General features: G+C 37.5%; 1 protein-coding gene and 1 long non-coding RNA gene across 3 annotated transcripts; both read right to left on the bottom strand.

The window, feature by feature from the left end:
* Positions 1 to 404: 404 nt before the first annotated feature.
* Positions 405 to 5657, bottom strand: LOC133866061 (endoglucanase 25-like). The gene is made up of 6 exons (XM_062302626.1): positions 5261 to 5657; positions 4867 to 5174; positions 3704 to 4180; positions 2472 to 2604; positions 1490 to 1662; positions 405 to 1400 (listed from the first exon to the last, which is right to left on the bottom strand). Exons 1-6 carry the CDS (start codon positions 5655 to 5657, stop codon positions 996 to 998), a joined length of 1893 nt encoding a protein of 630 aa, XP_062158610.1. The 3' UTR covers positions 405 to 995.
* Positions 5658 to 19370: 13713 nt separating this feature from the next.
* LOC133865429 (uncharacterized) lies at positions 19371 to 23313 on the bottom strand. 2 transcript variants are annotated; one of them, XR_009899717.1, is made up of 3 exons: positions 23076 to 23313; positions 19898 to 19940; positions 19371 to 19643 (listed from the first exon to the last, which is right to left on the bottom strand). It is a non-coding gene; the product is annotated as an uncharacterized LOC133865429 (long non-coding RNA). The 2 variants fall into 2 exon arrangements; XR_009899716.1 differs by lacking the exon at positions 19898 to 19940.
* Between the last annotated feature and the right edge of the window lie 1115 nt (positions 23314 to 24428).

The raw sequence follows: 24428 nt of genomic DNA, 5'->3' as shown, positions 1-24428 counted from the left end.
CATCCTCCAAACCTGCATCAGCCGAGTAGCCATGGCTAAGGTCCTGTGAAGAGATAAATATATCTCCTCAAGCATTTCTCAGTCCAATGCCCTCTTTCCAGTGAAAGTGATCAGAGCCACGGCCACCGCTACTAGTTCAAGATTAATTGATTGAACAGACAAAGACCTTCAGTTTGAACAAATGCTCATTATTTTACTCTCTATGAGTAATGTTAGAAACCATATTTTTATCTCAAAATTATCCTAAAATGCTGACGTGGTAGTCCTAACAAATTCTTAGATCAGTTTTCGTAAAAACAAAAATAATAATAAAAAATAAAAAATCTAAGGGTTGGTCAGGATTGCCACACGTCAGCATTGTGTAATAGTTATAGAATAAAGTTGTAGTATATAACATTACTCTTAACGGTAAATGTATATCCCCAAAGCTGGTTCTGCCTATTGGATCATAAGATAATGACAGAACTAAAACTGAGCATTTCCGAGATTTATAAATCTGCCTATTGGTAACTACATCTCTCCAAAAATGGTTGAGCAAACCACCCGGTTCAACTAAGACTCTGAATGATTTATCTCAAACGTCCTTCCCCATTCAACCTAAAGGGACAAGCAAACCACCCTGCTCAACTAGAGTTCCGCCTTATCGGCTTGTGAGCATAACACACGGCTCAACCTTGTGCAACGAGTACATACATAGTAGCTCGATCTCCAGTGATTCGAAGGTAAAATGACTTGGGAGGCCTTACAGTCTCCCAAGACCAAAACCCATTTTTATATCTAGTCTCCTTCATACAAACTTCAGAATGCATGAAATTTAAGTCGGACGTACATTATGAGCACTCTTCAATTCTTCCCATCTTCCCATCAAGGATTGCTTAATTTTCAAAGTAACAATTTATTAACTAAATTGTATTTGTCAGTGTTTTTCCTCCTCTCTCTCTTTTGTATTTCCTTAATTAATTTCCATATGAAGGTTAGCAATAGATTGAAAGATGTCAAGGAGCTGTTGGAACAAGACGGCCGATTTGCTGAAAGATACCGGTCTGGTCTATGCCCAAATTAATGCTATTTGAATCAGAAGAATTGCGAGGAGGATCATGCAGTGCAATTAGTGCTGCAACTAAACCAGCATTGCTCGAAATAGTTGGCTCCGTAAACCATGGTTTACCCCGTTCGTCTATGAAATTGTCAAATTGGTCCGGCCCTGCTACCATGGCTCCCGAAACAACGTTTGGATTTGGATCCACAGAGTTTAGCCATCTATTCCCCTCAGCACATGAGAAGAGCTGACCGTCCCACGGTATCGATGCACTCCTGTGGTAAACTTGGTTTGGAAAATGGTCTCCAAACCCAACTATGTAGCTCATCTTCATTGGATTATCTCCTAGTATGTAAGAAACCTGAAATAGTACAGAATGAAGTAAAAACAATATAGCCTGTTGATCGATGTAAATGGAGTACTTTTAATATCGTGATATCTGCTAGTTGCCTGAGACATGGAGAAACTCCTCAACGTGTTTTGAGAAATGGCAACACTTCCACATCTCCTACCAGTGCTACGCATAAGATCAAGGTAGTCACTGAACAATTTGCTGAGAAAAGCTGCCGTTGCCGCAAACTGAAGTGGTGCACCATAATCAGGCTTTAGGAGGATCAATCCACCTACATCAAAGAAATTCATCGATACAAATGCCAAAACGGAAATGATAAAAACACTTCAGCTACACAACACCTTCACTCCCTCAAAACACATGAAGTGGGTCCACACATTCCTCAAGACACATGAAGTGGGGTTCACTAGTGTGTGGACCCCATTTCATGTGTCTCGAGGGAGTGAAGGTGTTGTACACTTGAAGTGTAACAATCACTTCATGCCAAAATTATGCATCCATATATATATATATATATATATATATATATATATATATATGTACTGCCACATTGGCCCACACATATATTCTAAGGGATTTGATTCTTGTACAACACCAATATAACAACTGTACAACAACCCTTCACATGAGGGTGTGCCCCAGTATGTAGGACCCACCCTCATGTGAGGGATTATTATACAGTTGTTGTATTGGTATTGTAAATCTAACATTTTCCATATTCTAATAGGGAAGTGATTCTTACACTTACAGTGTACAACAGGCTAGGTGCACAACACCAAGACACAATGGAGTGGGCCCAATGTGTAGGGAAAATGTTAGATTTACAACACCAATACAACAACTATACAACAACCCCTCACATGAGGGTGGGTCCCATACACTGGGGCCCACCCTCATGTGAAGGGTTGTTGTGCAGTTGTTGTGATGGTGTTGTATAAGAATCAAATCCCAATGTGTAGGCCCCGCTTTATTGTGTCTTGTTGTTGTGTACTTGTTGTGCACGGTAAGTATTTCTATCATTTTTCATTCTAATATTAATTCATATATCGGTTGTACATGAACAGTTGAACAGACATTTACCTCGTGTCTTATTGAACTTCTGATCAGAAAGATAAGAACACATGACCGAGTCAGTCATGTCTGAAGATGATACTAAAACTTCTTCATAGGGGTAACCAAGATCATGGAAGTATAGAAGCCGCGTTAACAAAACCTAAGAGAATGTGCTATAGTAGTTAGGAAATTGCTCTAAGATCTTATACAATGTCTTCTAAATTTAGAAAAACTTCACTTACCGCTCATGATCTTTTATCACTTTTGTAATTATACATTTAAACTTTAAAAGTTGTCAATTTAATGTATCCATTTTTTAATTTTTTTCAATTTCACCCATCCATCCGTTAGAATTTTTCGTTAAATCCAGTCAAAGAATTCTTTAAATACCCTTGTGTTGTTATTTTTTTTTTTTAAGAAAAAAAAAAAAAAAAAACTTCACTTACAACCCTTGATCTTCAGAGGTATTTTATCACTTAAATCACTTTTGCAATCATAAACTACTCAAACTTTAAAAAGTGTCAATTTAGGGTATTCATCTTTCAATTTTTTCAATTTCAACCCGGCCTCTGTTAGAATTGTCCGTTAAATCCTGTCAAAATTTTCAAAATACCCCTCATTTTTTTTAGGAAAAAAAAATTACAAAGATTTAGGTGTTGGTAAAAATTGAACAAAATTTACAAAAATACCCATGTCTGAATCTTTAAAAAATTTATATATTTTTTTTAAAAAAAAAACACACACACACACACATAGAGGAATATTTTAGAAATTTTGACAGGATTTAACAGAAAATTCTAACGGATGGTTGAAATTGAAAATAATTGAAATATGGATATCCTAAATTAATATTTTTTAAAGTTTGAAGTTATGATAACAAAAATTAATGATGAAAGATTAGTAGTTGTAAATGAAGTTTTTCCAAAAAAATTCAAAGATTTAAGTATGAGTATTTTTGCAAATTTCGTTAAATTCTTACCAACGCCTAAATCTTTGAATTTTTTTTTTTTTTTTTCCTAAAACAAGTTATGGGTATTTTAGAACTTTTAACATTCTTCCGTTAGGATTTAACAGAAAATGGAGGGATGAAATTGAAAAAAAAAAAAAGAAAAAAAAAAGAAAAAAAAGAAAAGAGAAATAGATACACTAAATTGACATTTTTGAAAGCCTAAGAATATGATTGCGAAAGTGATAAAAAATCAAAACTAAGTAAAGTTTTCCCCCTAAATTTTCAACAAATATTTTGATTATAAAATTACCGCATTAGCTGTAAGCTTGTTGTTCCAATAGAAAATCCCTTTGTCAAGAGGCGTTTCCTCAACCTCGGCCGTGTTGTATCCTTCTCTAACATAGTCAAGGTAAGAAGTGTTCCCAGTAGCAAAGAAGAGCCAAGTTCCTGCCCAAACCAGTTCATCTTGGTAACCAGAGGAGTTGTAAAACGCTCTTGCTTCTCCTCCACAAGCACCAACCATGGTGTAAGTACCCTGGTTCTTGGGGTCTTCATTAGTCGCCGCAAGCTCAAATAACTTCTCCGCTGCGTCTACTAAATCTTTGGAATAAACCCTGTCTTCTTCAAATACTAGTGATGCGGCTGATAATGCTGCAACAATTTCTCCGGCCAAATCTGAAGCTGTAGTACCACAACTTGACACAGGTCTCGGATAATTCATCTGTTCTGGTCTTTGCCAACAGTTTATGTCGTTAGGAGTGTCGGTTTCATTACTAGCACTTCCAACCTAAAATCACCAAACAGCAAACAACGTTATATATATCTTTCTTCTCTTTAATTAGCTGTAAAATAAAAAATAAAAAAAATGGAAAGAAAATGTTAGGAAACTTCACTTGCCCCTGGATGTATCACGGGTTTTGCAATGTCATAATCGAATTATCAAACCTTGCGACGTGGATATTCTATTTTTCAGCTCTTTTAAATTTTTCCTCTCCGTTTAGAATTTAACCAAAATAAATAAATTCTAATGCAGAATGCCAAAATAATCACCAAACCTCCCCCCCCCCCCTCCCCCCCCCCCCCCCCCCCCCCCTTTTTGTTGTAACAGTACAAATTTGTTGGCTGTCAATGTACATCGACATGGGTCTGGTTTAGTATCTTTTCTGGTTTTTTTTTTTTTTCTTAATTTTTAATTAAGAGTAAATTTTTATTTTTATAAATTTTACACCGTTTGAGTTTACCCAAAATCCTAATAGTGGGATGATTGAAAATGGCTGAAAAAACACACACACACACTGCAACTTTTCATAATTCGACGTAACATTGCAAAACGTACATGTACGTGATACTTTAAAGGGCAAGTGAAATTTCTAAAACAAAAAAAAAAAAAAAAACAATTGTCTTTAAATCTTGAATATTAGACAGACTCAATAAAAAGGGACTAATAAGAGTACAATAATTGTGTATGCTTGCCTGAGAATACAAAGTGGCGGCAGCTGTAGTTGCATTCGGGGGAACAAAAAGCTTGAGCAAGTAGTCACTACCCCATCTGATGATGTCCTTAACATGGTCAAGCTCACCTATATCAGCATACTTTTGCTGATATTCGATCACACTCCAACTCAAGAGGGTAACGGTGTAAGCTGTGGGGAAACTGAATTTTATATTGTTGCCAGAATCATAAAAGCCACCCACAAGATCATGCTTTTTGCTTGAGTCCTCGTCGTGCATTCCTGAATCTCCTCGGAATTTTACCGGACTGTCGCTTGGGTACTGTCCAGCTGAAAAAAGAACAATCCTTCAATGAGTCACAATTATTTTGGAGAAATATGATCTTATATATATTTAATGGAATGCATAGTATTACACTTTTGAGCATCAAAAAACGTTAGAGCTTGGTTTACTGCAAGCGTGAGATTCTGTGAAGATGCATTGTGGGCATGTTTATGAGGCAAAAAGTGAATCAACAAGATAAGTAATAGGATTGCTAAAGCTATGGAGACTGAAATGTAAATGAAACGTTTGAAGTATTCTCTGTCGGTGATAATGAGATCATAATCAACGGATTTCGAGTATCGGGAGGGGAGTGAATCGTAGGCAGTGGCAGATTGAGGGATGAGGTTAAAGTCAATTTCTATAGAGTTCCAGCGGCTTGCTGAAGGGAGAAGGCGGCCTGCCTCTGATATTGTATGAACAAACCTTACAGGGTTATCTGTATGATCAGGTGAAGAAGTTTTTGTTGGAGAACCTAGAGAGGACGGCATGGTTGATCAAGTGTTGTTTTGGGTGTCGGGTGAAATTAAAGCTGGTGCTGTTTGATGCTTGGAATGGGGGTTTGACTTTGAAATGCGGTAAGTAACGTAACGAAAGGACAGCAATCTCAGTGGTCGTCCCAATGCAGTGTTTGTCTCTTGTTCCTTGTTGTTAGTGTTGGGAGAAATAGATGGAGATATTATTGCCGTCCAAACGGCATTTGTTTGCAACATATTAATAACTAGGAAATAAAGCATCTCTTCTATATTGCAACAGCTGCCATTACAGTTGCAATGACAGTTGCGCTGTAAATCCCTCTGGCGCCAAACAACCTGCAGAGTATTGAAAGAAACAATGCAGTCGATGATAGTTGCAATGGTTTGACTTAAATACTAGAGAGTCTCACTAGTTTTTGTTATTTGCATGCAGCTATTGTCTTGGACATCATATGGATACAAAGAAACAATGTAGTACGTCCATGGAGCTGGTGTTTGTCGGATTCTTCTGGAAAACTTTTTTATGCGTAGAGACAGAAATTTTCCCCAGGAGATCCATACGTGGGAGAGGCTAGAGGCCTAGAGCTGCCTTACTCGCCATCAAATTAATAAGCAGGAATCAGAAGTCTCAATAAAGTCCTTTTTTAGGGAGACTCCCTTGTGTTGTGGTGATCGATGTCTGCTCTCCTTAATAGCTAGTAAATAGTTAAAAAGGATAATTATTCTACTGGTTCATAAGGTATATCATAATTATAAATCAATCTCTATAATTTAAAAAATCAATTATTCCTAGTTAAAATGTTATTTTATTTTTAAGCACTTGAGCTCTAGTCTAAGTTTTGGCTATTTAGAGCACTTTCATTGGGCTAGTCAAAATAGTTGAAAGGTTATTTTAGTTCTTTTTTTTTTTTTGTTAAATATCTTTTTACCCCCTAAGGTTAAAAACTTTTTTTTTACTTTTGAATTTTTATTTTTTTCATAAGTGGTACCTGTATTATATATGAAAAAAGACAGAGATGATACTTCGTTCATTTTTCCGTCCAAAACTAACAAATTGCTACGTCATCCAACACGTGCCAGTATAATATTGTGACACCTATTCCTATGCCACAAATCATACATCCTGCGTGTTTAAGTAATTCCACCTAGTTTATTAAAAATCCACGTAATCTTATTTTGATAAACATTGTCGTCTTCCTCCCCCATTTCTTCCAAATTGCTGAAAACCGTACAACCCTAACCCTAACCAACAGCTCAGGTTCGACAGATTCTCCCCAATCTTGGAAACCATAGCACTACTAGTAACGGTCGTGAAGTCCCTGTACACCGGTGCATTCTCTCGGCGAGGAGTCCTTTCTTCAAGAGCTTGTTCTCTGGTTCCTCGCGAGTGGCGAAAAAAGGCGAGTTCGAACTTAAGGAGCTACAGCGTGTGATTACGAGGATGGGTTCGATGCGCTAAAGGCGGTCTTGGCTTATCTGTACAGCGGCAAGGTGAAACCGTTGCGAAAGATGTATGCGTTTGCGTCGACGAAGATTGCCTCCACGAGGCGTGCAGGCCTGTCGTGGATTTCATGGTCGAGATGCTCTATGCCTCGTTTACATTCCAGATTTCTGAGCTGGTGGCTCTTTATCAGGTAAGAGTAGCACTAGCACACGCTAATAGCGTGCAAGCCTTCTTTTATTTGCGATTCTCTAACATAATAGCTTGAATAGTTGTGATCAAGGCAGTAATTTTAACCAAACAATTTATTTTCATGTTTAGCGTCCCATGTTGAAAACCTTCAATTTCTTAGAATTGTGGGATTAATGAAAAGAGGATCATAGCAGGTGGATTTTCATTTTTAGTAATTTGGACTTGCTATCGTGTGGGTTTTCCTTTAGTACTTTTTGTTAGTTTGTTGACGGTGTTGTAGCTTGAGGGACCCTCAACCACAGTGGACCAAATGCAAAGAGGATTACAGCAGGATTGGAAAATTGATTCACAATCATAAACTTTGAGACATTAACATTTGATACATTAACACACACTTAACTTTTGAAACATTAACATTTTGGTGATTTTTTGTTTATGAAATTGTGCAGCTAAGAGTATGTGACTTTTGATGTAATTTTGTATTTTGGTCATTTTGTGCACATGTGAAGTGGTGAATGTAACTTTTGATGTATTGGTGCACATGAGAAACTGGTTATTTTGGGTTTTGGTCATTTTGTGCATATGTGAAATGGTGAAACAAGTTCTTGATATGGATTAATTGTTGGCAATGGTGAAACAGGTTATTTTGGGTTTTTGTCATTTTTTAAAAAAGATTGATTATGTTGTATTCATTTTTTGTTTATGAAGGGTTGAATTGTTGTCAACATGTTATTTTGATACACAACAGGCATACAGGTTATTTTGATACAAAACAGACATGCCAAACATATTGAGATACCATTTGTGATACCTAATGAAACCATAGGGAGCAAATCATAAAATTTATAAAATCACAGGGTGTATATAATGGGAAAAAAAATTGTGTTTAAGACATAAACATTTGGTAAATTTTTTTGGTTATTTTGGGTTGTCAATTGTTAAACAGATTATTTTGGATGGTCAATTACACATGAAGGTACCATTTATTTACACAATTCAAAACTAAGTTACCATTTAATTTGTGATACACTTACGAAACTAAGGTACCATTTATAATACCTAATGAAACCACATGGGCAAATCATGAAAGTTATAAAACCACATTGTGTATATAATGAAAAAAAATAAAAAAGAAAAAAGAAAACATTGTGTTTTTAAGACAAACATTTGGTAATTTTTTTGGGTTATTTTGGGTTGTCAATTGTTAAACAAATTATTTAGATGGTCAATTACACAAGAAAGTACCATTTGTAATACACAATTCAAAACCAAAATACCATTTGTAATTCTTTATGAAACTACGTGGGGTAAAACATGACCCATCTTTGGAATTTGGAGCAAAGAAGCACCTCTATTCTACGAGGCTGGTGGTACATCATGGCTTCTTTTTACGCAATGGTTTTGTAGTATAAAACTATCATAAAATGTCTCTCAATAGAAGAGATTCCCTTAATGGCTTTATTGTAACGTGAGGCTTTTATTTATGTTTGGTAAAAGAGCGGACAATTGACTCTTCATGTGCCTTTTGGCAGTAAACCAATTCGTATGTTTCAATTGGAAAACATCTAATTTCATTTATCATATAATCAGTGATGTTTGCAACAAAAAATCACAGCACAATTTAGAACACTCGCCATCTTGTATCTTAATTCTATAATGCAACAGCCTTTCAGGATTTCTTTTTGATTCTCAAAATTCTGCAGGACCATCCTCCTAAGAATGAATGCTGGGAAAAAAAAAAAGAAGAAGAAACAATCTTGACTAATTGACAAGATACTTCAATATAGAAAATACTCACAACTAAAACAAGGTTTTAATCACATATATCCAATTTTCTCTCATTTGGGCTACAAAAGAAAATTTGAAGATCAAGCATCTCTGCTATAATTTTTTTTTTATTTGTTTATTAATGATTTTGATTTACTAACGTGGAGGAATATGCTAAAGAGTTGAATACTTTTAATTTTGGAACACAATGAATTTATCAGGCTTGTCGCACTCCGCCGCTAATTCAGAAGAAGCCATGCATATATATATAGACGCCACCACGGCTAGATGTCCTATGTAGTCCTCAAATAACTCACTTCCATAGAAGCACAGCAAAGACAGCCATGGGGTCAAGCGTGGTTTCTCTGGAATGGAGAACAAAAAATTATTAGGAGTACTATAGTAGAAAACCTTCAAGGAAGAACATTATGCAGAAAAGTATTCTTAATGATATTTGAATGTAAGTTTGAATGTAAGTTTGCATCTTGCAGAAACCAGGTAGCTTAAGAAAAAATTTGGGGAAACTTCACAAAAGGGTGCCCAATTATAGCGCTTTTTCACTTAAGGGTACTAATGTAGCAAAACGTTCAATCGAGTGTATGAATTTATCAAAACCGTTCAATGTAGGGTATTCCGTCACTCTCCGTTCTAAATCGATGACGAAATCCAAAACACATGCGTTTCACGTGATGTTTTAGATTCGAACTACCACTTTTGTCCTCATCTAAACTATCAAAAGACCCGTTATACTCGAACTCAAGACACTATCTTCTTCCTTCCCAACGCAACATAGCAGCCGAACTAGAGGGATGGGGCTCAAACACTTTCGTCCAACAGCATCGTGAAAAGGTGGGTTTTTATTCTTGGTTATTATCCTCCTAAACTTCACTCCTATTTTGGTTCATGAAAAAGACCCATTTGTGCAGTTACGGTGCCGGGGTAAAATGGAGCCTATGTCCGACAGTGAGTCGACAGAGTCCAAATCAAACGGTCCAGTATGCAAATGTGGAAAGACATCATCATCTCGAACGTCGTTCAGTCTAAGTAATTTTGGTAGGAGGTTTTTTTCATGTGTAGATTATAAGGTAAGAGATTTTCCCCAAAGTTATTCCTTTTGATTTTTTCCAAATTTTTCCTTTAGGGTTCTATCTCTAACTTACCGTGAAATGGGTTGATTTTATTTTATTTCCGATTATTCAAAAACCAGAGGTGAGATGTAATTATTTTAAATGGCATGATCCTGAAATCTGCATCTACGGTCAGAGAGTTGTGTCAAAATTAAGAGATTGGCACGAGAATCTGAAGGCACTAAAGGCTGAACATGAACTGAGTCGAATAAATAGGTTGGATGAAGTTGGAAAATACAAGAATGAAGTTGAGAAATGCAGGGCTGAAGCTGAGAAATACAAGTTCAAACTACAGAGACAAAATGATAAGTTTCGGTCAGTAGAGAGGAAGTACCAAATTGCATTGGTTTGTTCATGGGTGATGTTGATGTAGTTGCTGGTATATCCTTCGTACAACAGAGAGTTTCTTCCATCAAGAATGACGTTGCAGTGAAACAATTGATCAATTGTAGGATGATCAATTTTGTTGTTGATCAGATGCTAATGTTGTAGTATTTTGTAATGCTCTGAACATTTTGTAGTGTAAGATTCTGTAATGTTAATGTTAATATTGATGTTGTTGACATTGTATGGTGCTTGGTATGGTAATTCATTATGCACAATTCAATTATGAGCAATGGTTGCAAATGGGCATAAGCAAATATGGTACCAAATTTGACCACAATCCTCATATGCTTGAGCATTAACATTATGCACTTTTCTTTTCCTTTGGTACCAAACTTGGGCACTTGGCATACCAAATTTGGTACCAAATCTGCAAAGGGGCAGTAAATAGGCTCTTTCAAAATTGGTACCAAATTTTGTTGCAAATTTGGTACCAAATTTTGTTGCAAATTTGGTACCAAATTTACAACATGGACAGTAAATCCACCACAATGATACTATAACCTGCACAAATCCACTTGATACCATAACCTGCCTAATCAATTTACAACAATGGTTGCAAGTGGGCTGCATAACCAAATTTGGTACCAAGTTATGCAGTAAATACTTGGTACCAAATTTTGTTCCAAATTTGACCACAATCCTGCACAACCAAATACTTCTATACCATAATCTGCATAACCAACTACTTTAACATAAATTATCACACTTTAACTTTCCATAAATCATCACAATAAACCATGTTCATCACACTTTAACATATTTTAACATACTAATAAACCGTGTTCATATCAATTTAACATAACAAAATAAATATTGTTCAGACTCTCCACATCTTTTTCTTCCCTTTGTCATTCTTCTTTGCAACTCCTTGTACTTCTGGTTGAAGAATGGCAGTGGATGCAGCAACCAAATTGTGCATGTCAAAATCAGGGGGAGCAACTCTAAAAGTGATACCAGTTGCACTTCTGGGAGGACCCCATGAGCATGCTGGTCCACCCCCTGGAACTTTCGGTGGTCCAGCAGGGTTTCCAGTGAGATCGACAAGGAGTTTTCCTTTGCTCTTGTGCATTCCTGTTTGTAAAACAGAAGTTCTCAACCTGCCAGATATTCTTGTTCTGGTGGCCAACCCGAGATTGCTCTTTTGACCCCTACCTTGTGCAATAGTTGTATTGCTTTCACCCCTTCCTCTTGTCTTATTTTGACCCCTACCTTGTGCAGTTGCAATGCCTTCACCCTGACCTTGTCCTTCCCCTTCACTACTTGCACTCCTTCCTCTTGTGCTCCTTTAACCTCGACTTTGTGTAGATGCACTGCTTGCGCCCCTTCCCTGACCTTGTCCAGACGCACTGCTTGAACCCTCTTCTCTTCTCCTCTTTTGACCCCTACTTCCTGTTGGATGAGTAGGATTACCAACACATGGGGCATTGGATGTGGCACTGGATGGGACACTTGGCATTGATGCAGTAGATTGAACCACAGATGGGGCATTGGATGAACCATCCAACTACAAACAAAAGCAAATAAACTATTTAGTAAACAACATTGAATAACATACAAGTTTGCAATCATAAATATAACACAGGAAACACTTACCCTGTCAAGATTGCAGTCAAGATCTGCTACATGTTTTCTATAGAAATTTCGGCTACGTTCTTGTCTTTCATCATGTCACATCCTCGCAGTGCATGTTCTAGTATTGTGACCATATTTTTTGCACATCCTACATTGGTTCTTCGTACCACCATTTCTAACTGTGTAGGGATTTAAGGTCTCATCAGCCCCTCTGTTCCTCTATTTTTTAGGTCCGTTTTTTAGGTCTTCCCGAAGATGCCCTTGCCTTAGGTGGTTCAATGATGGGTTGATTTGTCCTAGCCCACTACTCATCACTAGGTACAGGGTAGATGATGGGTGTGTATGCCTTTAGGTACATCTCCTTGCTAAAGTATGGGCTCAGATAATCCTCAGGGTTGCCTCCACCATGCCAAATTGATGAGATGGCATGAGCACATGGGATACCAGAAACATCCCACTTTCTGCACCCACATGTCTTGGCAGGTAAATTCACAGCATACCTTCTACCCCTGCACTTGACCCCAAATAAACCATCACCAGCAGATGTTGGCGTACAATGTCTGGCCTCATCTTCCTTTATCTCCAACTTCTCCTTAATTTTTGGCCCAACATTGCCTTCCATCGCAGCTATAATTTCTCTTTTCCGCTGGTACCTTCTCATCAAACTTGTCCTAATGGCTTCCAACATTGCCAGTATGGTCTTATCTCTGAACTTGGTGATCCAAGAATTGAAGCACTCGGCCAAATTGTTGTGTAAGAGGTCACACTTTGCATATGTGTTGAACAATCCCCTACACCAAGTTGCATGGTCAACCTTCAAAAGGTACTCATATGCTGGCAGATTAAGGCCCTTAAGCTCTTCCATTAGAGCATAAAACTCATTCTTTGTGTAAGAAGCAGCAGCTCTTCACAGCAAGTCCTTTAGGAACACCCCCCAGTGACCGTCATTTCAGAAATCGGCGTACAAGTGTCGCACACATATCCGATGCTCAACATTAGGGCACACCTCCATAAGACTTGGTACAAGACCCTACGCACCTGAAAAGCAAATCAAACACATAGCAAAATACCACATAATCTGGAATGAAATGTTCAGCATAAAAAGCATAAGTGGAAAGATACCTTCTGTCTATCTGAAATAAAAGTCCATCTAGGTATACCACTTGGGCCAAGATCAATCAATAGTGCCTCAAGAAACCATGACCAGCTATCTTTGGTCTCTGCCTCTACAATTGCCATGGATATTGGATATATGTTATTATTGGCATCCCTTCTAATAGCTGCCATTAACTACCCCTTGTAAACCCCTTTCAAGAAACACGCATCAAGGCCTATCACAGGCCTACACCCATTCTTGAAGCCATTTTTCATTGCTGCCAAGGATATGTATATCCTTTGGAATCTACATGGCATTTCGGGCATAGGTCTCTCAACCATCAAAAGAACACAACTCCCCACATTTGTGCTTCTAATTGTCGCACAATAGTCCCATAGACGATGGTACTGCTCACCCAACTTCCCATAAATCACCTCTTGTGCCCTCTTCTTAGCCCTATATAAGGTACTAGGGTGGATTTCAACATTCAATTTCTTCTTCACCTTCTTCTTTAGGACTTCTACAGGCATGTTCGATTGATCTCTAAAACTGTCCAAGCACCACTCAGCAATCCACTTGGAAGTAATCAAATGATTCTTGTATTTCCGGACACATGTATGTTTGGGCCTAAGCGAAATCAGCATGAATGTGGCCTCACCCTTCAACTGTCTTCCATAAACCCTATATTTACAGTTATTCTCTCCACACACTGCAATTACTTTCGATTTAGAATTCTTTTGGTAAACCAAGTCCTTCCCCTTCAATATATTGGCCTGTTTAATGGCTTTTCTGAAATCATACACACTATCAAAAGTATTACCTTTCTGCAGAGTCGGCTTCTCAAAATCAAATTTTGAAAATAGCACCCTATTGGTGACACATGGCCTTTTTGAAGAATTCGGCTCATCATCTCCACTAGTATTATCAGGACTGATCAGTATATCACTATGAGACACATCGGAAACAGGCTCATCCTTGCCCTCAACCACACCCTTACCCTTTAACCTTACCCACACCCTTACCCTTACCCACACCTTGTGCAGCTTCATCTTCAGCTGTAGCTAAAGCTACTGCTACTTCTGCTTCCAACTCTTCTTCTGCTGCATGTGATGGTTCTCCTACAAACTCTTCATCTACTCCTACATCTTCTCCTTCGAAAAAAGCTACTGCTACTTCTGCTTCCAACTCTTCTTCTGCTGCATGTGATGGTTCTCCTACAAACTCTTCATCTACTCCTACATCTTTTCCTTCGAAAAAGCTCATGCCTCTTCATACCCCGTATCAGCATTTACTTCTAAGTCATCACTTAGAACCTCATTCCAAAATGGATCTCTCCTATATACAGTATTTCTCTCATATTCTTCTTCATATTCCTCATCAACATTTTCCTCTCCTCCAGGTAAATCTACAGCTACATCATACAAAATAAACCCAACCACATATAACTCTACTACTCCATGACCATTATGGTGCCCCACCATTTCAATGACATCATGGTCAGAAGACAGAAGCCATAGCCCTTCATCTAGCACTTAACTACAGTCTCATAGCACTTAACTACAGTCTCCACCTCAAAAAATGACAGCTTATCTTTGTCATACAGGTCAGGGTAATTTGTTACATCCCCACCAACATAGGCTACCCCATTTTTCCTATTAAACCGACCTCCGTGGTGCACCTTAAACATAAGACATTCATTAAACATTATGTATCCTACAAATTGACCCAAAAAAAAACTGAAAATGAAAACAGGCTCATCCTCACCCTCAACCACACCCTTACCCTTACCCTTACCCACACCTTGTGCAGCTTCATCTTCAGCTGTAGCTAGAGCTACTGCTACTTCTGCTTCCAACTCTTCTTCTGCTGCATGTGATGGTTCTCTTACAAACTCTTAATCTACTCCTACATCTTCTCTTCGACAAAAGCTCCTGCCTCTCCATACCCCGTATCAGCATTTACTTCTAAGGCGTCCGAGTCATCACTTAGAACCTCATTTCAAAATGGATCTCTCCTATATACAGTATTTCTCTCATATTCTTCTTCATATTTCTCATCAACATTTTCCTCTCCTCCAGGTAAATCTACAGCTACATCATACAAAATAAACCCAACCACATATAACTCTACTACTCCATGACCATTATGGTGCCCCACCATTTCAATGACATCATGGTCAGAAGACAGAAGCCGTAGCCCTTCATCTAGACTCTTGTTAGGTATTCTGTAATAAATTAAGTCACCGGGACTATACTCATAGCACTTAACTACTGTCTCCACCTCAAAAAATGACAACTCATCTTTGTCATACAGGTCAGGGTAATTTGTTACATCCCCACCAACATAGGCTACCCCATTTTTCCTATTAAACCGACCTCCGTGGTGCACCTCAAACATAAGACATTCATTAAACATTATGTATCCTACAAATTGACCAAAAATAAAAATAAAAATAAAAACAGGCTCATCCTCACCCTCAACCACACCCTTACCTTTACCCTTACCCACATCCTTACCCTTACCCACACCTTGTGCAGCTTCATCTTCAGCAGTAGCTTTAGCTACTGCTACTTCTACTTCCAACTCTTCTTCTGCTGCATGTGATGGTTCTCCTACAAACTCTTGATCTACTCTTACATCTTCTCCTTCGACAAAAGCTCCTGCCTCTCCATACCCCGTATCAGCATTTACTTCTAAGGCGTCTGAGTCATCACTTAGAATCTCATTTCAAAATGGATCTCTCCTATATACAGTATTTCTCTCATATTCTTCTTCATATTCCTCATCAACATTTTCCTCTCCTCTAGGTAAATCTACAGCTACATCATACAAAATAAACCCAACCACATATAACTCTACTACTCCATGACCATTATGGTGCCCCACCATTTCAATGACATCATGGTCAGAAGACAGAAGCCGTAGCCCTTCATCTAGACTCTTATTAGGTATTCAGTAATAAATTAGGTTACCGGGACTATACCCATAGCACTTAACTACAGTCTCCATCTCAAAAAATGACAGCTCATCTTTGTCATACAGGTTAGGATAATTTGTTACATCCCCACCAACATAGGCTACCCCATTTTCCATATTAAACCGACTTCTGTGGTGCACCTCAAACATAAGACATTCATTAAACATTATGTGTCCTACAAATTGACCAAAAAAAAAAATGAAAATGAAATTGAAAATACAATGAGTAGACAAAAAGAAACGAATACAATACATTGGGACCACAAGAGTAAATAATTTATTCCAAATAAAACACTATAATATTGCAGTCACAAGATAAAGTCATTGGGACCACTTCATCACAGACAAAAACAAACCAACACATTGCACAATCATCAAAAGACTCACGGGACCACAAGAGTATACAAAATTTAGACCAGCACATTGCACAGTCTTCCCGACCCATATACTTGCAGCACCAATCACAACACACCCAAACAAGATACTCACAAAAAACCAGCAACATGAGGGACCACAAAACGTAAAAAATATACATTTTTCACTAACATAAAAACACAACCAGATGTTGACAGTGGTGCTAAAAACATGGTACCCAAACAAAATCAACCACATAATCGGAAAAGTATGTGAAAACCAAATCAACTACAAACATGATGTTATTAACATACAAAAATCACATTACTGAACCGGATTCCACTAACACATTAACAAAGTAGTAAACTTTGACAGATTAAGGTTACATAAATAAACTAAAACATAAGTTCGGTACATTACCTTTCTCAACCCTTTGTGTATTTCACTTCTGTATACAGCCGAAAGCCGAATCGATTTAGAACGAATGCACCAGATTAGGGTTCTGAGTCGCAAGAAGGAATTAGGTGAGTTGTGTTCGAGGGAGTAGATGCTTCGAGTTGTGATTTTCTTCGGCCGATTGTTCTTAAGTTTAAAAAATTCGAACGTTTAGATGAGGGGCAAAAGTGGTAGTTCGAGGCTAAAATATCACGTGAAACGCACGTGTTTTGGGTTTCGTTATCGATTTAGAACGGAGGGTGACGGAATACCCTACATTGAACGGTTTTGATAGATTCATACACTCGATTGAACATTTTGTTACATTAGTACCCTTAAGTGAAAAAGCGCTACAGTTGGGTACCCTTTTGTAAAGTTTCCCCAAAAAATTTATAAACTTAACATATTGTTCTACTTTTTGATGGGCTGAGTTTTGGGCTTGTCATGGCCCAATCTTGTACTATTTTTGGGGTTTAACATGTGGGCCTTTTGAGGGTGTTTTTTGATTTGGTAACATATTTTTGGAACTCTTTCCTTAGTGATTTTTGATATGCGTATTGGGGTTTGATTCTTGCACAACGGGTTGTGCACCCACCTTTTCCCAAGCGTATTTGTCAAGAAAGGACCCAAGAAGCAACCAAGAAGTTGCTCTAGGCCGAGAATGTATAAGTTTATCAATTGTAATTTGTAGGAATAGCAAGAATGGCAAGAACTAGCAAAAATTAGCAACACCCTAAAATGGCAAAAAATAGTTCAATGTTAACACGCACATTGCGTGTAAATAATTTGAGATTTACACGTCACCCAGTTATCCACGAGCTATAAGTAGAGGGCACTGGGAAGGATAATTGGATAGATGATCGACTCAAGGAGCAATGGCGAGTAGGGCAATCGTGTGTATTCATCTCTGCCTACTAATCGTCACCTCAACTCCATGCCAAGTGAGGAGACGTCACAGTCCTCCCAGTCATCATCACCACCACCCTCCTAATCATCATCATAGTCTTCCGATGTCTCTTCCTCCTCCCAGTCCTCTGATACCTCCATAACCGCCACCATCCCACACTAATCATCCTTCGGTGCCGTTTGCCCAACCACCCTCCATACCTATATGGGGCCATCAATTTGCCCAACCACCTCCATCTAAGACGTGCAGACATAGAGCTGCCTTGAAGATAATCGTGATTTCAATAATTGTAAACCTTCTACTGAATTGTATTTTTTACAATAGGGGTGCTATATCTTTTGTTATCGGTTTGTTGTTTAACGTGATTTCAGGTTAATGAATTAAGGATACGTGTGTGTGTGTGTGTGTGTGTGTGTGTGTGTGTGTGTGTGTGTGTGTGTGTGTCTATATATATATATAGTTTCAATTGTAAATAAATGTCGTTTCAGAGTTAATGATATATATATATATATATATATATATATATATATATATATATATATATATATATAGCTTCAATTGTAAATGAATGACATTTTAGAGTTAATGATATATAATTATATCATTATACAATGTCATTCATAATTATACATTTGTGTTTTATTTATTTTATTTGTTTTAGAATAAATGCATATTTGGTTTGGAGATTTTGACAAATTAGTCCAATTTAAAGTTTCACAATTGACAATTCTATACACCCTGACGTGGCTAGTGCCGCTTCAGTTTTCTTTTTTTCACTCTATCTCACAAAACTCAGAAAGTCTCTCTCCTCAGTCCTCTCTCTCTCTCTCTCTCTCTCTCTATGTTTATCGTGTTCTTTGTCTTTGTCGAGATCCAAGAGTGGGGCCAAGATTTGGGGCCTCTACAAGTGGGATGATAGCTTCATGGGTCTGATCTTTCCATAGCTGGGTCGAGTTCCCCTGGCGTCACCGGCTCAATGGAGCAACCTCCAGATTTTCGACTTCTGTTGCGGTGGTCCAGTTCCATCAGCACCCTTCTTGGTTGAGAAAGAAACGGATCCGGGTTCTGACTTCGGGCCATCACTCCAGGTGTCGAGCTCTCAGCCATTTCCTCTCGGATGGGCAAGCTTCCAGAAAGGCCATGGACTTGGAGGAGGCCGAGAAGTACATTCGGCTGGTGAAGGAGCAGCAACAGAGGGGCTTGCAGAAGCCCAAGGGTGGGGGTGGGGTTAGTTACAAGGTGGACCCCTATAGTCTTCGTTCTGGGGATTATGTTGTGCACAAGGTGGGTATTGGGCAGTTTGTTGTGTTTAGATGTTTTGAGTTTTTATTTAATTGCAGTCTACAGAGATTGGTTGATGTGGATTTAGGTTTTCATTTCTTTCCCCATTTTGGTTCTCTTTCTGAATCTGAAATTAACTCTAACCCACTTGTTTAATGCACTGGATGAACGATAAATCTAATAGCGAAAATCATATCTCAAACATCTATCACCAATTAATTACAACAAGAGCCATTTAACATCTATATGTTTAAGTTTTTCCTCAATATAATAAATACATAACAAAAATGGCCTAACATAGATTAGGTGACATAAGCGTCACAAGCCATAACAAAACCTATAAAACTGAAGACACCCATGGTCCTGCAATTACGACCGTCGCGGCGAGCTTCGGTCATAATATCTCACGTGCACATCTATAACACCATCACTACGACCGGAGTACCTGCAGCCAGAGAAACATCATCTATACGGTTGTGGGGGTTTGCCACATCCGTATAGGTGAAATGATGAGTTCACCGCCTCAGTACATAATACCGAGACCTCAGTGATATTAAACTAATTGAGTTTTCCAAATGAACCAACCCCTTTTTTTTTAGTCTTGCATACACTATAACAGCTACCAATTTATAAAATTTTGTTTGAAAACCTCCATAGCTGATATAGCAAACACCGACTATCAGAAAACATTTAAAACATACTATGTAGTTGGACCCTTACGTAGAAGTTCCATTGGCTTGGAAGCAATCACGTATAAACCCACCTACAATAATACTTTTATGTTAGTAACTCAAATGCACATAGGCCTAACGATATTAACTGTGATAACACTGTGCCTCAGGACATTACAACTTCATGCCGAGCACATAATGGTCCATGCGGTTACTAGAGTAAGACTCTGATATCCAAGCACTTCTTACTGATGTGCCACGACAATCCATCTACCTACTCCCAAGCCACACCGATATCGCAACCAATAGCGTCAAAACCAAGCACACTAAGCTTAATACATGCCATCTCACTCTTTAGTACAAGCTTACTATCATTTTCCGAACATGGTTAACACGGAATCTTAAGGCATTACAACTTCATGTCAAGCACGTAGTTGTCCATGCGGTTACTAGAGTAAAACTCGGGTATCCAAGCACTTCTTACTGACGTGCTACGACAATTCATCTACCTACTCCTAGGACGCTGTATTACTCATACCGAACCATGACAATATTCTTGTTCGTCCAAGCTCAATGTTCTGAAATTATGCAACTAGACGATAACAATATACATAAGCTCTTTTGCCATTAAAACTCTTAGGCATACTTATACGTCTAGCATAAAAACTACAATATTCTATATCATGAAAACATTATACAATTTAACAATGATATGCATGCTCATGGTTGTCCTTCCATTCCGTATGTCAATCCTTTCATTCCTTGTGCTTTGTCCTTTCATTCCTTTCATTCTTTGTACTTTGTCCTTTCATTCCTTTTATGCTCATGCTTTATGCTTTATAATTCAAACTCTATTATCCTATTCTTTACAAATCATGCTTTCTTCAAATACAATAAACCAATTAACATGTAATTTTATCATTTTACTTTGCATAATTTAAATCTCAACCGCAGCTCACATTCAAATACTTTAAAAACAATTCTACACATTTCATCCATACATTATATCATAACATCATTGATATTATTTGAACATAATTGAAACTACTCAAATCAACCAAAACAGATAATCAACATACAGTTGGTTCGAATTTATAAAACACATATATTTTGCTATTCTAATAAACATAACAATAATAGTTTCTCAGTGAGTAAAATATCACATGGCTACATTGGACTCACGACTCCAACTCTACATTGAAGGACCCATTGAAGTCTCCAGTGATGACACGATCCTGCAAATACTTATAGCATGAGACTACGCTATGGAACTCTACACTCCATGACACATAAACTACCCTCATGCTCACACGTTGCATTACCCGCTTCTAAGACTAGATAGGTATTTCGGCTACTATTAGGTTAATCATAAAGCCCAGATTCGTATTTTGTCTTATTTATTAATACAATGATGTATTTACTATTTTATTAGCTTATTTATTACTATTGTATCACATTACCTATGTTAACCGTTTTTATAGCTCATCATTTGTTTACTAAGTTAACAATATATATATACTTAAGCCATATACATATATATGTATACGTATATACATGCTACACTTAATCCTAATCCATTAGTACACATAAATACAACGTGGATATGGTTAGGTGAATTAGTTATTAGGTTGTCACATAATGGATTTATATTACACCTATATGTTTTATAAGTCTTCTAACTTATATTTACAAGCTTAGGGTTATTTGAGTAATTTATAGTTCTTTGATGTTATTATTAATTACTAACCATTTAGGTAGTTTAGATTTATGACTTTAATCTTATAACATTCCAATTTAGTAACACCTATTAGTTTAGGTTACTAATATTTACACATACAAAAACTTGAGGCATATGCATAGGCCTAAAAGCTAAGCACTATACATGGGTTCAATTTATTTTTAGTCCACCACAATTCTAATGATGCTATCAAGATTATCCTTCAACAATTCCAACAACCAACCTAACCAATTTCCTTAACTATAGTACCATTCGGTACTCAATTCCATACCATTCCCCTCCATAGACCAAACCTAACCAATATTCATCAATTTTCCATGAACATCAGTCATCAACCAACCTACACAATTCAACTCATACACCAAAATATCAATTAATCAACCATAACCATTAACCTCAATCCCTAACAAATTATCATTAAGCTACCAACTCAAACCAGATTTGGGGTTCTACCAACAACACCCATCAAAATCGCCCCACTCCATTCAACTATCGCCAAAACAACACCATGGAAGCCTATCCCGAAAATTCCAATAATCAAGAACATCAACAACCCATCATTCCAACAAAACAACTCAAGAATCAATCACACTTAGAAGGCCACTAACTATTAAACTTCATATCCATAGGGTTGTCCACATCATTCAATAAACTTAAGAAACTCAAGAAAACATCATTCAACAATTCAACACTATAATATTCACTCCAAATTAGCTTAAGAATCATATCAATTAAAATAGCCCCAAAACAAAATTCCAAATCTTTCTCCATATTAGGCCGATCAAAACACCACCACAAATTCGCTATTTCAATACACATGGCCACAACAAGGAATCCCAAAACCAGCCCCCATTCACAACCAAATTCTCTCAACAAACCTTAAGAAAACATCATCAAAGAATCATATACTCAAATACCCAAAACAATCTGGACAAGGGAAGGAAGTCTCCATACATTTCCTCCAAATACAAACCCAAATCAGTGAAACTCATCAAACCAAGGGCCAAAGACAAATCAAGAAGCTCAGTAAACAAAGCTCAATAGAACCCATCCGATTATCCCTCAGAAATCGACACTCAATTAAACCTAAAATCAACTCCCATAATCGGTTCAAACAACACCCAACTAAAACTCCAAAAATCAACACAACTAAAACATGGGAAATAATTCAAGCTTCAAAATCCACACCGATTCAGCCAAGAAAAGTAAATCACAACACCCATTCGGCCAATAAAAAGAACCATCACTAATCTCATTTATCAACCATGATTCCTACTCAAAATCAACTCATAACAGAGCAATAATCATAGATTGAAACCACAAACCGAAATCCATTTAAGGAGAAGACATCGTCCGGTCAAAACCCCAAAAATCAAAACAAAAGCCCTAGAATTTCGGCCTAAATCCAACCCAAAGGGAACCCATCCGGTTCCATAGAAAAATCAAAGGAATGGAAGTGAAATCAAGAAGAAGGAAGAAGAAATCTTACATACGAATTTCTGCAGAAAACCACCGGAGAAAATGGGTAGACCCACCGAACCCAGCTTACGTTCGGTTGCTCGTGGGCTCACGGGTTGCTGTGTGTGAAGAGAGAAAGAGAGGGAGAAATGGAGAGGGTCGGCTAGAGCAGTGGAGCTGAGAGAGAGAAAATGGGAAGAAAAGACAAAAGAAAAGAGATAGGGGAAAGAGATTGGGCATGGAAGAAGAAAAGAAACAGGGGAGAGGGGTGCAGGTAAGGGGGAGAGATCCTAACAAAATAAGGAAAAAGAAAGAAAAGGAAGAGAGAGAAGAAGTGGGACACTTGTCCCACTGTGAGTGGCTGGGAGAAGATGGCGAAATCTTCTCCTAACCAATCCAATGGTGACACGTGGCAGGATAAGATTTCTTTTATTTTTAAACCCCCAGCTTTTATAAATTATAGCAGGACCCACTAAATTAAAAATTCTATCTTTTAATAATTAATATTTGACCCTACATATATCTAAACCATACTTTTATTAATATAATTAATTGTTTATTCAACTAAGACGCATTATAATAATTATTACCCTTACTATTATTTTATCTTAAGCTTACTCTATTTTAATAACACAATTATTATTACATAGAATATAATTCTAAACCCCATCTATTTAATAAATCTAATTTATTAAATTTCAAATTTCCAAATTTCCTATTTAATTTCTTGGTCTTTACAATCTTTAAGACTTTAAGCGTATGAATACCTCCTCACATATCCAAATCTGAAATAATCTGCTACGGCCAAATCTGGGCGCCGGCGGAGGACAATGTCGGCTAGTGAAACAGGTCGGCCGACTGGAAAGAGAGAGAGAGAGAGAGAGAGAGAGAGAGAGCAATGGAGTCATTGTTTTTCAAAAGAAGAAAACGAACCAAAAAAATAAAAAATAAAAAAATCTAACATGGTAATGCCACGTCAGGGTGTAAATAGATGGGTGTAGGGGGTAAAAAAAATGGGAGTGAATAATGGGGGTAAGTGTGAATAAATTTAATATTAATATATGAGGTCCATATGAGCGAATTCTACTAAAAAACCTGATTTTATGGACGGTTTTATCATAGACGGTTTTAAAAACCGTCTATAAAAAAAATATTATGGACGGTTTTTTATTAAACCGTCTGAAAAAAAAAATTACGGACGGTTTTAAAAAACCGTCCTTAAAATTCAGACGGTTTTATAAAAACCGTCTGGAATTAGAAAATTCCGGACGGTTATAATAAAACCGTCTATAATTAGAAAGACGGTTTTAGAAAAACCGTCTGGAATTTTCTAATTCCGGACGGTTTTTATAAAACCGTCTAGACCTAGCTTGTAAAAATAGAA

Source organism: Alnus glutinosa, chromosome 4 (assembly GCF_958979055.1).
Source record: "Alnus glutinosa chromosome 4, dhAlnGlut1.1, whole genome shotgun sequence".
Classification (NCBI taxonomy): domain Eukaryota; kingdom Viridiplantae; phylum Streptophyta; class Magnoliopsida; order Fagales; family Betulaceae; genus Alnus; species Alnus glutinosa.
The sequence above is the reverse complement of the archived record's forward strand: the minus strand, read 5'-3'. Positions and strand labels throughout refer to the sequence as shown.